The 14742-nt window shown below is 40.6% G+C and overlaps 1 protein-coding gene across 12 annotated transcripts in view; it reads right to left on the reverse strand.

Annotated features, from left to right (window-relative positions):
- Nucleotides 1–220: 220 nt before the first annotated feature.
- The window catches only part of LOC109104259 (teneurin-4), a 216645-nt gene continuing 202123 nt past the window's right edge, over nt 221–14742 (reverse strand). For all 12 annotated transcript variants that reach the window (XM_042770962.1, XM_042770956.1, XM_042770964.1 and 9 more), the window contains 4 exons: nt 13317–13613; nt 10834–12448; nt 8651–8793; nt 221–1843 (listed from right to left, as the gene is read on the reverse strand). In XM_042770962.1, coding sequence (XP_042626896.1) covers nt 1085–1843; nt 8651–8793; nt 10834–12448; nt 13317–13613 — 2814 coding nt within the window. In that variant the 3' untranslated portion in view covers nt 221–1084. The remainder of the gene's footprint in view (nt 1844–8650; nt 8794–10833; nt 12449–13316; nt 13614–14742) is intronic.

Genomic DNA, 14742 nt, shown 5'->3' on the forward strand with positions numbered 1-14742 from the left:
AAAAATCAAACAAATAAAATCGGCCATCTTGAATTTTTTTACTGCCTATTGATACTTTTAAAATAAGGTGAATTAAATGAATTTTTTTACTTGCCTTCAAAACAAATTAAACATGCCACAAAAACAAAAAAAACATACTACCCTTCAAAAAAAAAGAACCACCTTAAACAACATTGAATAAGATTATTTGAACTAAATTATTATTCGAAGCTGCACCTATTGGAACAGCTGTCAAATCAGAATGACCTTTAAATGATGTGTAGGTAGGCAGCTCACTAGGTTTTGGAGCTAATTTCTTTCAAATGGTGTCGTTTCATTTTCAAGTACCTTTAAAGACCATGGGGCTACCAACTTCCTATTTGTTTTCTATATTTCTGTCAATTTTCCAGATTTTAATTATGCATACTTCATTCTTCTTTTCCCTTTCTATTCATGTTTTAAGCCATTTGATCAAAATTGGAAATAAAAAAAATAAATTAAAAAAATGTTACCAGCAAGCCACCCAGTCCCAAAATATTACAAGACACCACAATAAGTTTTGAACATGAGATGGGTTCAGCTAGGAACCTGAACTGGTAGCAATGCACTGCAAACACCAATGTCCTTGTTTAAGTATGACACAGCCGGTGGGCTTTCAAGTATAAAAAGAAGCGATTAAAAGAGGTCTCTCCTTGGCTGAGGCGCGGTAAAAGGCAGAGTGGAATGAAGCTTGTAAATAACAATCTGCTCGTCTGGCAGCAGGCTGAGCCAATGAGCATAATGCATTACCAACCTTCTTCCTATATTCCTTTGAGCAAACCCACAAACTCGAAGGCAGAACTGAATAAACCGCCGACACATGCCATCTTCAAGCAGCCGCACACAAAGGGCAAAGGGGGTTTGAGAATTACCAAAAAAAGAGAGAAGGGCACTCTGTTGTCGAAACAGTGCAACTGTTTTCAACCATGTATGTCATGTATTAAAAAAATAAGTCTGGCACAGTCAACATAAAAATAAAGTAACATAATATGGTCACAAACGCAAATTGTCTTTGGCAAGAAGTCCTGGACGCTGAGTACGAGCATGGGTTCCCCTCGCGTTCATGTCACCTGCGACCCATCTCTGTCTGTCGCAAGAAGTGGATGTTATTTACATTGTCGGCCAACTCGGGGAACTGGTCGACCGATACTATGTAGAAGCCCTCATAGCCCTGCACACGTCCGGCACTCAGGAGTTGCTGCCTCTCCCCGTCTGTCCAAGCTCGAGAGCCCTCTTCTCCTTGCCGGAGTCTGTGGCATTCACGAGCCCAGGCAGCTGCAACGACCCTCTGACGTGCGAGTTCCAGCACACGGACCTTCTCTTCATCCTGGCTGCTGCCGTAGCGAACGTTGAGGCACAGCGTACCGTACTGCAGCTGGATGTCAGTTATGCGGCGCGAACGACCACTAAGGACTGTGTTGACCTGCGAGACGGTTACATTAACACCCGTCTCCAGCGTACGCTGGCCCACCGTCATGCCTAGCATAGATAGGTCACCCTCTACCGGTCCCGATTTGGCAAAGTAGTGTGTGTCCAATCCAGCAATGGTGAAGTGTAAATCCTGCAGGTAGGTGGCCTTGTCCAGGACTGCCGCGATCCGCCGCCCATCCTCGTTGGCCAGGCTGATGATGTCAGCAGCAACACGGCCTTCCCGGATGGCTACTTTCACACCTTTCCCAAAGAGCGAGGCCCCTGTGGCAAAGAGCGTGCGGAGGGGCATTTGAGGGCAACCGGAATCACTCGATCTGTAGATCTGGTCAAACCGCTCCAACCGGACGAAAGACTTCAGCTGCCTCTGGACTTCACATTGTACCCCCAGAACGGACTGCAAGAAGACAAACAAAACCCTTTGAGTGTCCTGGCATCAACTTGTGGATTTTACACTGATCATGGGTGACTACTTTTAGTGAGTGATTAAATTAAACATTTGATATTGCATCTCCAAAACAACAATCACAATTACTGTTGGCCACTGTGAGGTTGTTGGAGGTATTGATTGAATGTGACATATTATGACATGTTTCATCTCAGCAAAACACTGTGCATTATAAATCCTTGCATATGATTTTCACATTCATTATGTTATCTCCTCCAGTGGCAGGCATCATTGCACCCACCACCTCCGCTGCTGCTATTTCCTGGGAGTAAGTAACATTTCCTGACGGTTTGTGCAGGATGGGTGATCTCAGCGGGAAACTCATCCTACCCCCGCGTTCAGATGCTCAACTTTCCCCTCAACCAAGAATCGTGCTGCTTCATTAACACTTCAAACATTTCACAGTTCCTGATATAACTACATAGCATAACCCATTCTATTTTATGTTCAGGTGTGAAGAAGTGTGGATCAGGTGATTTTTTTTTGAAGATCTTCTGATCCGACTCTAATAACTTTTGTTTGTAGGGAGTAAACAGGTTCCCTTGAGGAAAACTAAATACAAGACTCTCTCTTTAGGCCAACAATTATGCAGTTATAAGTCAACCTCTCCTTTAATATGACTGAATGGGAAACCCTCGCCCCAATAGAAGATTTAGATAACCACGAGGGACCTAAGCATGCAGATGGATTGTACTAGTCCTAGAAATAGTGTGTTCTGGGTGTCAGACCCCAGGGCTCCTGTCCGGAAGGAGAAACAGAGTCCTGCTGAAGCTCTGGCACAGAAACAAAGTTCTTATGTTATCTGATATGATTCTCTCAGAGTATATGTCCCCTTCTCTCCCTTTGCCTCATTTTTGCTTTCTGAATGTCTCCCTTAACTACAGATTAAGTTAGTGAACTTGAAAAGAAACAAAAGGCCTCTTTAATGACTCAACTGTTTTTTCCTAGACAGTGATGAGATTTAATGGAAAGCAAATGGAGTTTCCTGTTCCTCACGTCTCTCCTGATTAAAAGACCCCGCTAATCTCACATGTGCCTTCTCCAGAGTTTAAGAAAGAGATCTCAACAATGACTCAAACTGTGCTCAGATTTGAAATCTTCAATATTGAATTATATGAGCTGCTATCCACATTAAATTTGCAGTACTTCAAGCAAATATGCCAGCTCACCTCACCACAAAATGGATGGTGAGGGCAGTTTATGCTGCAACCTAAGAAAAGGAAAAGGAATACATCATTCAAATAGCACTGGGTGGTAAGACAGCATGGAGCACAGGGCTCTGATCAAAGTCAAAATCAATCTGCGGAAATCCAGTGGATATCAGCCAGCACATTTACATAATTTGTCATCCACACAGGTCTTTCAAGGAAAAGGAGAGTGATAAAAAGTCAGCTCTCACTATCCAGCTGTTGCTGGATATTTTCAGAGCACTAAATCTACCATGTTCAGTGTTAGAAGCAACATAACTCCTATACAAAAAAATAAATAAATAAATAAATTAAAAAATATTATATTCAGTTAGAAAATGCTGGCTAAGAGTAAGAACAATTGATTGAGCAGGTACATCTCAAAGCCAAAGTCCATATTTCACACCAAAATCAAAAGGGGAAAAAAGATAATTTCTATATATTAAATTGTATTTTGTAAAATGACAACAAAGCATAACTTTATGACCATTAATTCCATTGGGGCAGTATTTGATTTGATATTTATGATAATTAAGCACTCCCCCCCAAAATTCTCATGGATTAGTTCATAAAAAATAAATATAAATATAAATTACATTGAGTAAATTATACCAGATTTTTTTGGTAGCACTATATTTTACAGTACTGTTCCGCATGTACATACTATGTACTTATGAAATGTACTTGTACATAACAATTAAAATTACTGGGTAATAACTATGTACTAACCCTGAACCTACCCCTAAACTTTATCCCATGTAGTTACCTTGTACTACCCAGTAAGTTCTTAGATAAGTACACTGTAAGTACAGGTAACACCATGGTCGTAATTTCTTTATTTAATCAGAACATTAATTTGGTAATAACATTGTGTCAATGAGAACTTTGTTAAAATAAAAATATAATTTCTTGTTTTTTATTTGTTTGTTTTTATTTCTCACTCACAGCTGTTCTTGTTCATTTTACTTTAGGGCTGAAATATAACCCATGTTCTTTGTAAGACACATGGGTCTCACTCACTCACAGCTGTTCTTGTGTAGGCACTAGTAGGGTTTCTTAATAGTTGCAAAATATGAAATTTCAGCCAGACAAATAGCTACTGGTAATGAAGGGTCATTTCCTCTATGTCTTCAGATATTCTGCGCTGTAGGTCTTGTAAATGTAAAATGGGCATTATGGCATAAACAACCCACTTTAGACTCACAAAAGAGCAGCAGTACAGCTGCAAGGCCATTAGTAGAATTTTTTTTTTTTTTTTTTTTTTTTTTTTAATGCAGCTGCTTTAAAAGACCATGAATGACCCCACAATTACATTGCCAAAGCAAATTGGTTGGCAATTAGAATTGTTTACTGCCCCCTAAAAAAAGGGAAAAAACTGCGGATTGAGCCAGAGAGAGCTGATTTATGGGTAACTTGGTAGGATTGACTAAGCAAAGGACTGTGGGACACAGATCATTCTTTTTTGGTCTCACTTCCAAAGTAAAGTTTCAGTCTCAGAGTAAACATTAAAAAATTTTCACTATCCTGAATATATATATATATTATATATTAATATTATATATAATATAAGCAACTGTGCCAGAATGCTTTAAGTCCACATCCATATAGTGCCGAAAACATCCTCCCCGATGTGCCTGAATGACTACCGCCCGGTAGCACTCACACCTTTGAGCGACTGGTCCTAGCAAACCTCAAGGACTGCCTCCCATCCACACTGGACCCACACCTATTTACTTACCGTAGCAATAGGAGCACAGAGGATGCAGTATGCACAGTGCTGCACTCTGTACTCACACACTTGGACAATAACAACACATATGTACAGATGTTGTTGTTGACTTCAGCTCAGCATTTAACACTGTCATTCCCTCCAACTGACCACAAAACTTGGAAGACCTGGACATTAACACCTCCCTCTGCAACTGGATATGGACTTTCTGATACCTCAGCATGTTAGGTCAGGCCACACACCTGTTCCACCACCATCACACTCAACACACCGGGATTGGTACCTCAGGGCTGTGTGCTGAGCCCATTCCTCTATTCCCCCTACACCCACGACTGCAAGCCTGTGCATGGATCCAACTCCATCATTAAGTTTGCAGATGACACAACGGTGATTGTCCTCATCAGAGAAAATGATGAGACTGCCTACAGGGAGGAGGTACAGCACCTCGCCTCATGGTGTGCTGACAACAACCTGCTCCTTAACACCAGCAAGACAAAGTATCTCATTTTGGACTTCAGGAAGAAGAAAGGAAGCACACACAACCCTATCCACATTAACAGGATGGTTGTTGAATGTGTCTCCAGCTTCCATCTTGGAGGACCTGTCCTGGACCACAAACACCTCCAGCCTGGTCAAGAAGGCTCACCAGTGCCTCTTCTTCCTCAGGACACTGAAGAAGAACCAGCTGTCTTCACCCATCCTGGTGAACTTTTACCGGGGTGCGATCGACAGCATCCTGACCAGTTGCTGACCGCAAGGCACTGCAGAGGGTGGTGAAAACCACCCAATGCATGACAGGGACACCACTCCCTGCTACTGAGGACATCCAGAGAAAACGTTCTCTACGTCGAGCTTGCAGCATTCTTAAGGACTCCTATCACCCTGACCATAGACTGTTTAACCTCCTGCCCTCCGGGAGGCGCTTCAGGAGCCTCCGGACAAGGACTAGCAGACTCAGGAACAGCTTTTTCCCTACAGCTGTCTCCTTACTGAATTCTGCCCTCTGACACCCACCACCCCCCACACACCAAACACTCCTCACCCCTCCTCATCACTACTGTACATCTGGCTTACAAACAAACAGATTGTAAATACTGAATGATCCATTTGCACACTGGAATATTTCTATGCACTTTTCTACTCACCATACTGAATGATCCATTTGCACACTGGAATATTTCTATGCACTTTTTTACTGTCCATTGCAATAATGTAAATAATGTTTTATATGCTCATAGTTTTCTGCTGAATAGTGTACATACACTTATTACATAAGCCATCTGTCTTGTATGTTTCATAGTACACCCCATCTGTATATCATGCTGATTTAGTATTTAAAAAATGTGTAAATTATGTCATTAGTACTGCCTTAATTTTGTATATTTATTGTACATTTGTAACATATTGTAGACACTGGATATCCTGTACTTACTGCTTATTGCACTTCTGGTTAGATGCTAACTGCATTTCATTGCCTTGTACCTTACATGTGCAATGACAGTAAAGTTGAATCTAATCTGATCTAATCTAATCTAATCTAATCTAATCCTATATATATATATATATATATATATATATATATATATATATATATATATATATATATTATTTATTTATGGGATAGTAAAAACTTTTCCCAAACCCTTGCTTGGAAAATTCAAGCAAGGGTTTGGAACTGAATTAGGCTCTTTTGAGAGCAGCCTTGCAAGAGGTATTGTATGCCCTTCTGAGGTTCCCACAAGAGAGGAACCCTACAAGGTACAGTACATGAGGGAGTCTTCCTTGAAGGTTGAGATTGCTGCCCAACAGGTTTCACAGGTTTTGAGAAGTGGTCACACAAGAAAAGTTTATTTCCCACTCTGTTGATGGAGATGACAGTTGGATCCAAAGGCCTCAAATAACTGATCCCTAGTTTTTTAATGTTTTGCATTGTTGGAAACGTTTTAAATACATGCCCTGATAATTTAAACAGCTTTGTATGCAAGAGCACACTATGAGAGGAGACTGTTTGCTCTCGATTAAATTATAATGATTGGTTCCCAAAAGAGAATGCATTAGGACAAGTCTGGTTTAATATCTTCTAAAACAGAGATATTAAGTCAGTAGGTGAGTCTGCATGGCCTTCAACACCCAACAGAACTCTATGAAAGAGACTGTTTTTCCTCATAACTCGACCAAATAAAAACGAAATCTGTGGTGTCTTAAACTTGAAAGTCCTTTTTGGGATACTTCAGTTCTCCTTGGATGTGTGAAAGCCATATGAAACCTGCCAGGCTGACAGCTTCAAATAGCTCCATCACATTTCATTTAAAATCTCATATCTCAGCTGTCTGAGGCTCACCCATGTCGCTCCGCCTCAGATGCTTGCTTGTTATAGAGCCTGATATTTTGAGGTTGTGCTGCTTATACTGTTTGATGCATGGAATGGAAGTTCTTACAATCAAGGGGACTGGACTTACCATACAAGCCTATCAGTTTTAAAATTCAAGTAGTTTAAGTAGTTTAAGTTGCTTTTATACATCCATATAGCCCATAGGGGTGGGCAGTACAAAATCACGGTAAGAGTGATTTTATAAAATGCTATCAACACATTATATATTTTCATTATCTTTTCTGGATATTCAAAAAAATGGGTAATGTATTAAATTACTGTTCTAATGACTTTTTTATATAATACAGTGAATTTGATCAAATGAAAAGCTCTTTTTTTGAGTTTACTGAAGTATGTTAATTCAGTGTGTTACAATTTCTTTGTAATTATTTGTGAAATTTACTAGCAATTTCTGAGGGAAAATTGTTTCTATACTTTTTTTCAGTGTACAGTATGAATGGTGTGAAATAAAGTTCTGATTAATGTGAAGGGGAAGATTTTTTTCTTTTTAAATCAATATCATAATTTTAGGTTAGAATTATAGGAACGAATGCAACAAGAAAATCTTCTGTAACAAGCAATTTGAGTACCAGTCAAGAAATCTCTTGTGCTCACCAAGGCTACATTTACTTGATAAAAAAATACAATAAAAACAGTAATATTATAAATTATCATTACAGTTTAAACGTTTATTGTTCTATTTTAATCAATTTTAAAATGCAATTTATTCCTGTGATGGCAAAGTTGAGCTATTATCAATGTTGAAAACTGTGAAAATATAATATACAAAAAAAATATTTAAATTAAATTATTAAATTATGAAAAAATCTGTTTACAATAATTTTATATGGAGTATAGCATTTTACACCGAAGGATATGCAAACTTCCCAAAAGTATTTGATGTGTCACTTACAAATTATACCCTATATACCCTTTATCTTCTCAAAAGAACAATTAGTTCGAGCCAGAACAGCTTAAGAGGTAAGGTGTCCTTAACAACAGCCAAAAGAGCCGCCACAATGTCCAAATGGCTTCTCAATTATTCAGATGGCTTAAAGGAGGCTCGATAATCAGTGCATGTCTGAGACTGAGAAAAACAGGGAACATTGAGACAAAGAAGCATAAAGTTAGGAAAAGAGAGGGAGACAACATATTTTATAGAGCTAAAGAGTGTGAAAGACTGAGCTGAAATCAATGGCTGCTGCTGGAGGAAATTTGGACTGAATTTCCCTAATGGCAGTCCTGTTACAAGGGCTCTTTAGCTTGACCCCTTTCCCTTAGCTTGAGCAGCCAGAGCAGAGGCCGCGCTTATTTACACGAGCATCGGGGTTGATTGCTGTGGACTCCTTTGGGAGGCGGCAAACTGAAAGGTCAAGGTACTGCAAATAAAGTCTGAAGTTAGAGTCAAAGGCCAGGTGTGCTTTTAAAGAGGTGGGCAAACAAAAAGACACATTTGTTGGATGAATTACCTTGGTGCTATCCCACTCCTGAGTCTTCATCTGAGTGTGAATGAGCTCGTAAGAAGGCTCCATGGTGTCCGTGACAGGTTTGTGGTAGCCAGGTATGACGTTGTATAGCTGGAAACCAAATGTTACTAGCCAGCTGTTAACATCTGTTGAAAGAGAAATGCTGCGATGAAATACCCTTACAGCAGAGCAAAAGGTAACTGCAGCACTCACTGATAATTACTGTGAAATGATTGTCTCTATTTGGGGTGAACTACACCACAAAAGCATGATTCATTGCAAATCAGGACACATGCCAAGTGAGCTCCTTCTTGAAATAAGCTCCCGCAGTCATTACAGGCAACACTAGTTTCAGAGACTGGACTAAATATGATTAATCCTCCACAGGAAGTGGCAAACCTCCAAAAAAAAAAAAGATAATTTGTAGCACTTTGTCCACACACACACAAAAAAACTGATAAAATTACATCCGGCGTGTGAGAAACTTGATGTTTGAGATCTGCTGGTGTGCTTGATAATCAGACATATATCATGCTGGGACCACATGTGTCACCCTTTCTATAACCAGAATATGTATTTTTGTATTTGTGCATATTCATAAGCATTATCATGGATAGTGAATCAAATTTAATATACAGAGAATATGAACCTTACCAAAATCAAATGGCCTTTTTAGTGATTTTTTCCATGCCACATCAAATACATTAGTTGTGGATCGATGAGACATTGCTATAGCAATGAAGTGCACACTGAGAACTGCTCCTTTATTTAAGGCACTTGGCAGAGTTGTTTTAAATATGAATGTGATTAAGGACAATGAAAGGACCCTTCTGTTTTTCAGAGAGGAATGAAAATGTCAATGCCATCATTCATAAAAGGCTGACAGCCCACTCAAGTACATCTAATATCCAGCAGAATCTTTAGATTTCCTTCTTCAAATCTAGCGTTAACGATATAGGCTACAGCCTAGCGGCTAGGTATTTAGCTGAGCTTATTACACGGCTCTGTGGAATACTTAATTCTGATTGGTATAATGGGATAATGTACATCCAGCCGGTTGTTCTCGCAGAATAAACCCTGACAGGGTGATCAGGACCCCGACGCGAAGTGGAGGTACAACCTGCTGGATGTACATTACCCCTTACTTGAAATATGGCTAGTCCACAGTAATATATGCTATATCCTTCTGAAAAAGCCAGCAAAAACTAGCATAGGCTAGTTTAGAAAATGCTGGTTAGTTCTGGTCTAGTTGGTGTACCAGTATATTTGTGTTATTTGCTATTCAAACTCAGCACGTTGTATTTTGGGGAATGGTATACAATGTACAACATAAACAAGTAACCAGGTATAGTATTAAGGTAAAGTTTAGGGACAGGGTTGCTGCAGACCTCCAAATAAACTCAGTGTATGAATGTTGCATATGAATTATCAGAGAACAAGGGCTCATCTTGCCACAAATCTTTTCGACAGTATACGCAAAGGAAATACACAGAGGAACACACTAGAACAAGGCTGCTCTAACATGAACAACCAATATCATGATTTTATAGCATTCATTTCCTTTGATAGCAAGGGCACGAACCAAGGCTTTGATTTCAGTCAAAAACGAGCATGCATTCACTGTTATAGACTTCAAATGTGACTATAATATTTTGAAGACTGCGACTTCACTTTCAAGTGGAGTGAAAAGCGATTCAGCCCCTAGCTTCTAGTTCCATGGACTCCTTTGTGTTATTTGTCTAACACTGGGTAGCATTCACTACTATTTACCTCCTGCACAGGCTGGGGAAGCAAAGAATGATGGGATATTTCAGAGGAACAACCTGAATGAAGAACAAAGGGGACTTTGTTGTGCTGTCATTGCTCACAAGCAGTGTATGTGGAGGCAAGAACACCCCAAGCTGGGGCTGGGACGAGAGCCTGAAAAAAAAATCACTCTAGTGCAAGGATTCTTGGCACCAGGTGCTCATGGTGTTTTAGACTGTTGAAGGTAAAATGTAACAGTGGAGTTATTTACAGTTTATTTAATAGCCCTCCCAGCCTTTGGCCTGAGGTGTTGGCATAGGCTTCAGCATCCCTGTGACCATACATAGGCAAGCATTTTGGATAATATATAGATGGATGTATTAAATAACCTCACCCTCTGTGTGTTTCAACAAAAGATTCAAAAGAAATTATGTATTTACCTGTCATGTAGCACTTGGTTTCTTGGTTGTTGCTCAGTGGATTGTTGTTCTTAAACATGTAGAGGTTGAAGGGTACAATGTTGTTGCTGTTGAGTCGCTTCCAAACATCATGGTCCGGAGTGGTCCATCGGCCTGCAAGAACATCGTAATCTCTGCGTCCCATGTGGACAAGCTTTGTAAGGGGCTCATAAAGGCCACCCTGGTAGCCTATTACTAACTGGAAACTTGGGTTGGAGTCCAAATACACTTCCCCAAAAGCTGTGTGCAGGATCTGTTTGATCATGAGACCAGCACCACTGAATACAGCCCACGGTGTCCCGATGTTGTCGCAGGCCACGTAGAACTCATCACCACTGCTCAACTCCATGGCAAAGAGGTGTCCCTGAAGGTCATAGTAGAGCGAGGTGATCTCTGAGCTTGAGTGATTGTACATGTGTGTGACTCTGGTGGGACTGGACAAGTCTGCGTAGAAGAATTGCAGATGGTGGCCTTGGCTGCTTCGACTGGACACTCTCCTGCCCAAGCCATCATAGCGGTACTTGATGGTCCAACCATTAACTTTGTTGTAGGCTTTAACAAGCAACCCAGCAGAGTTATACTCAAAGAAGTCATTGCCTCTCTGCCTGAGGAATCCATCCTCGTCCAACCGGTACTGGACGTCACCTAATCGAGTAATGCGGTCCCGAATGTCATAGCGTAGTGGTGTAAGTCTGGCACTATTACCGGGACTAAGGAGGTGCAAATTTCCATTCAGATCATAGCTGTAGCGCCAAAGAGGCTTGTCGTTGATGGACACCACCTGGAGTTGGCCATCAGCATCATACTCGTAGGCGTAACGAGTGGTATTTGCATAGGGCCCCACTTTAAGCTCCTTGGCCACCACTCGTCCCATGTTGTCGTACTGTACCATCATCCAGAACATCAGCGAACGGAAAATCTCATACTGCACCTCTTTAACTCGTCCATAGGCATCAAAGTGTTTGGTGTGAGTCATGACAGCTGTGGTAATGATCTGGTTAATATCATAGTAGATGACTCCGAACTTGCCAAACTGCTCCGTTTTGCCTGAGACGTCATCATAGCGATAGAGGTCAATAGGTAAGGGGGTTTCATTGATGACCGCCTGCATACTGGTGACCCGGAAGCTGTTGTCGTAGTTGTAGTCGAACCGGGCATTCACCATGCCCTCCTCACTGAAACGAAAGATCTGTCTGTCGATGAGCGGTCCAATCTGTCTGTAGCGTATGGTACATGCAAAGCCTTCGCTTTGAAGCCCCACCGTTTTCAGCATGCCTGCAGATTCATCATAAGAAAAGGCAATTCGCGTTGTATCATAAAGGATTTCCAGCAGACGGGAGAGTTTCCCATACTTGTAGATGATTCTGCGCCCCGTTCCTTGGTGGATGGTTTGAAGAAGCAGTCCATCTTCGCTGTAATCTTGCAAAACTGTGGCGTTGCCCTCAGGTGGCCTGTACGTGTTTCTGTAATAGCCGATTGAACGGGTGGTCTCCAAGGTCTGCCTGGCCACATTGGGCATGGTTACTGAAGAGAGGCGATCGTTCTTGTCAAACTCGAAGATGTATTGTCGCTGGCTGTATAGCAGCAGCACCATGGACTGCCAAAGAAAAATGACAAAATGATGCTCAGTAAGCTGATTTAATGAAGCACAGTAATTCCCAACACATTCTGAGAGCACTTCAAACAGTTAAATGCAAAATTCTCCACCAAGTGAAATTGAAGGTCACAAAGTACCCAGGAGTCACATTGCACCACATGAATAACTGCACAACAAACTGTAGGGTGTCACAGAATCACTTCAGGGTGCATAAAAATTACAAATATGCTGCTCTACAACACTCACTGACTGATAAATGAAGAAGGGCAAAATCTCATTTAATGAGGATTAAGTCATCATACCCCTATCCTCCCCTGATACCATTTTTAATAATGTCACCTTATGTGGAGGTCAGTGGGAGGATATTCTAGAGTTTATATTTCAACAGGAAGCCACTCTTGTTATTAATAAAATCAATAAACAATAAATAGATTGTTTTTTTTTTTTTTACACCCATACAATAGATCTCAGCAGCGCATGGTCGTTTTAGAATGGCAAGAAACATTAAATAGAGTGAGTTTAGGGAGTTTACACCCATAAATTGGGATGTCAGCATTTCAATGCACTAAGCAGTGGTACAGTATTTTGAATTACATGGTAAGGTCTTGCATTTCTCAGATATTGGTTCTAATTAACAAGTGAGATTTTAAGTTTTTCAGTGGTATTTTAGGAACAAGTTAGTTGTCAGGCTGCATGTGGTAACAATGCATAACACAAGCAGTATATTAGACAGGGACCATTTCTGAAGCACACAAGGTTAAAGCTTATTAATGTAAAAAATTAACAGGGTTCAACAAAGAGATCTCTACAGAACAGAGAACTAGTGATTATTTTTCAACCTCATAATTTCCTAGATAAAGATGCTTACTTTTTCAAGGTAGGTGTAGCTCCATGACTTTCCATCTGCAAATATCTTTGAGGTGATTCTCCCATTTAGGTCATATTCCATTCGGACTGACATAGTGCCTCTCTGGATGCCGGCAATATGGCCACCTTGTGAGTAGGTAACATTGACACCATTTAGCCGACTACTTGGAGCCCACAAAGTAGGTCTTCCTGCATTGTCATAGTGGATCCTCAAGGTGAACTTCCTGTGATCGTCATAGACTTTCTCTGTCCTGGTTACACGGTCAAAATCCATGGATAACAAGTTCCTGTTATGAACCTACCAAAAAAAAACAAAAAAGGAAGATAGGAAGATTAGGCCTCTGAATTCTACACATGGATTTACTGTCGTCTCTGAAACTCTGTTTTACTTGAACACATTTTTTTTTGTTAGTATAAAGGTATCTTTATACCTCTAGAGAACACAAGCTTTTTAATTGACTGATTTCTTTGTTTGCTGCATGTTAAAAAAAAAATAATAAGAGAAGCTCTCAGTTTGATATAATCTTTTGTCATGCCTTTAAGGAAGGAATTAATGAGGGGTATATAGCTTACACTGTATTTGCAGGGAGAGGAAAACAATGACACTTGAGGTTCATATGAAGTTCAAAGCCCACTACATTGTTTGAATGACGTCATACTGAGTTTTTGGCTCATTTCGAATGTGCAGAGCCCTCTGACCTCGGAACATGCTGAGATCAGAGCTGAGAGCTAGCTCTACATGGCTGGTAATCCCAAAGGCACACACAGGTTAATGCGGGAGGCGATCAAGGATTTAGAGACCGTAATACCTTCACCCCTTGGTACAATGCACTAGAATCTTTATTGCTGCGATGTGAATTTAGGTACTGGTGGATAATATAGAGCAGGGTTCCTCAATAGGCGGCCTAGAGAAAAATGTTTGGCCCACGCTAATTTCAAATAAAGTTTCACAAAAGTTTCTTTTAAGGCACATCACTTTGTGATATTATAGCTACAGGGTAAAATGAGTATTGACTAAATAACCATCTGGAAGTTTGGGCCAAACAGTCTTCAAAATGCAATATAATTAAACACTCATTTCCCCATATCTCTTCTCATTGTAATAACTCCTCAATTGATCTTGGTTTTTCTCATCATGTACTCTGGTGTCCAGCTTGGCTCACTGCTGACAAAGCTTAACAGAGTCTTAAAGTGATTTTGAGAGTTGTTGTTGGCTTTGGTCCAGTGGTATGGTGGACAGAGCGGGGGTAGAACGGCAAGCAAGCTCTTTCTCTCTCTCTCCTCCTCATGGGCATGCTGGGAGCTCTCATCTGTGAAGGGACAATTACACTGGGGCCAATTAATGTCACTAATACCTAATTGAGAGGATTATTTTACATTAAAAGCAAGCAGCTCATGAAAAGGAGAATTCCCGGTGGCGGTGACAG

The sequence above is a fragment of the Cyprinus carpio genome, chromosome A15 (genome assembly GCF_018340385.1).
Source record: "Cyprinus carpio isolate SPL01 chromosome A15, ASM1834038v1, whole genome shotgun sequence".
In the NCBI taxonomy this organism is placed as follows: Eukaryota; Metazoa; Chordata; class Actinopteri; order Cypriniformes; family Cyprinidae; genus Cyprinus; species Cyprinus carpio.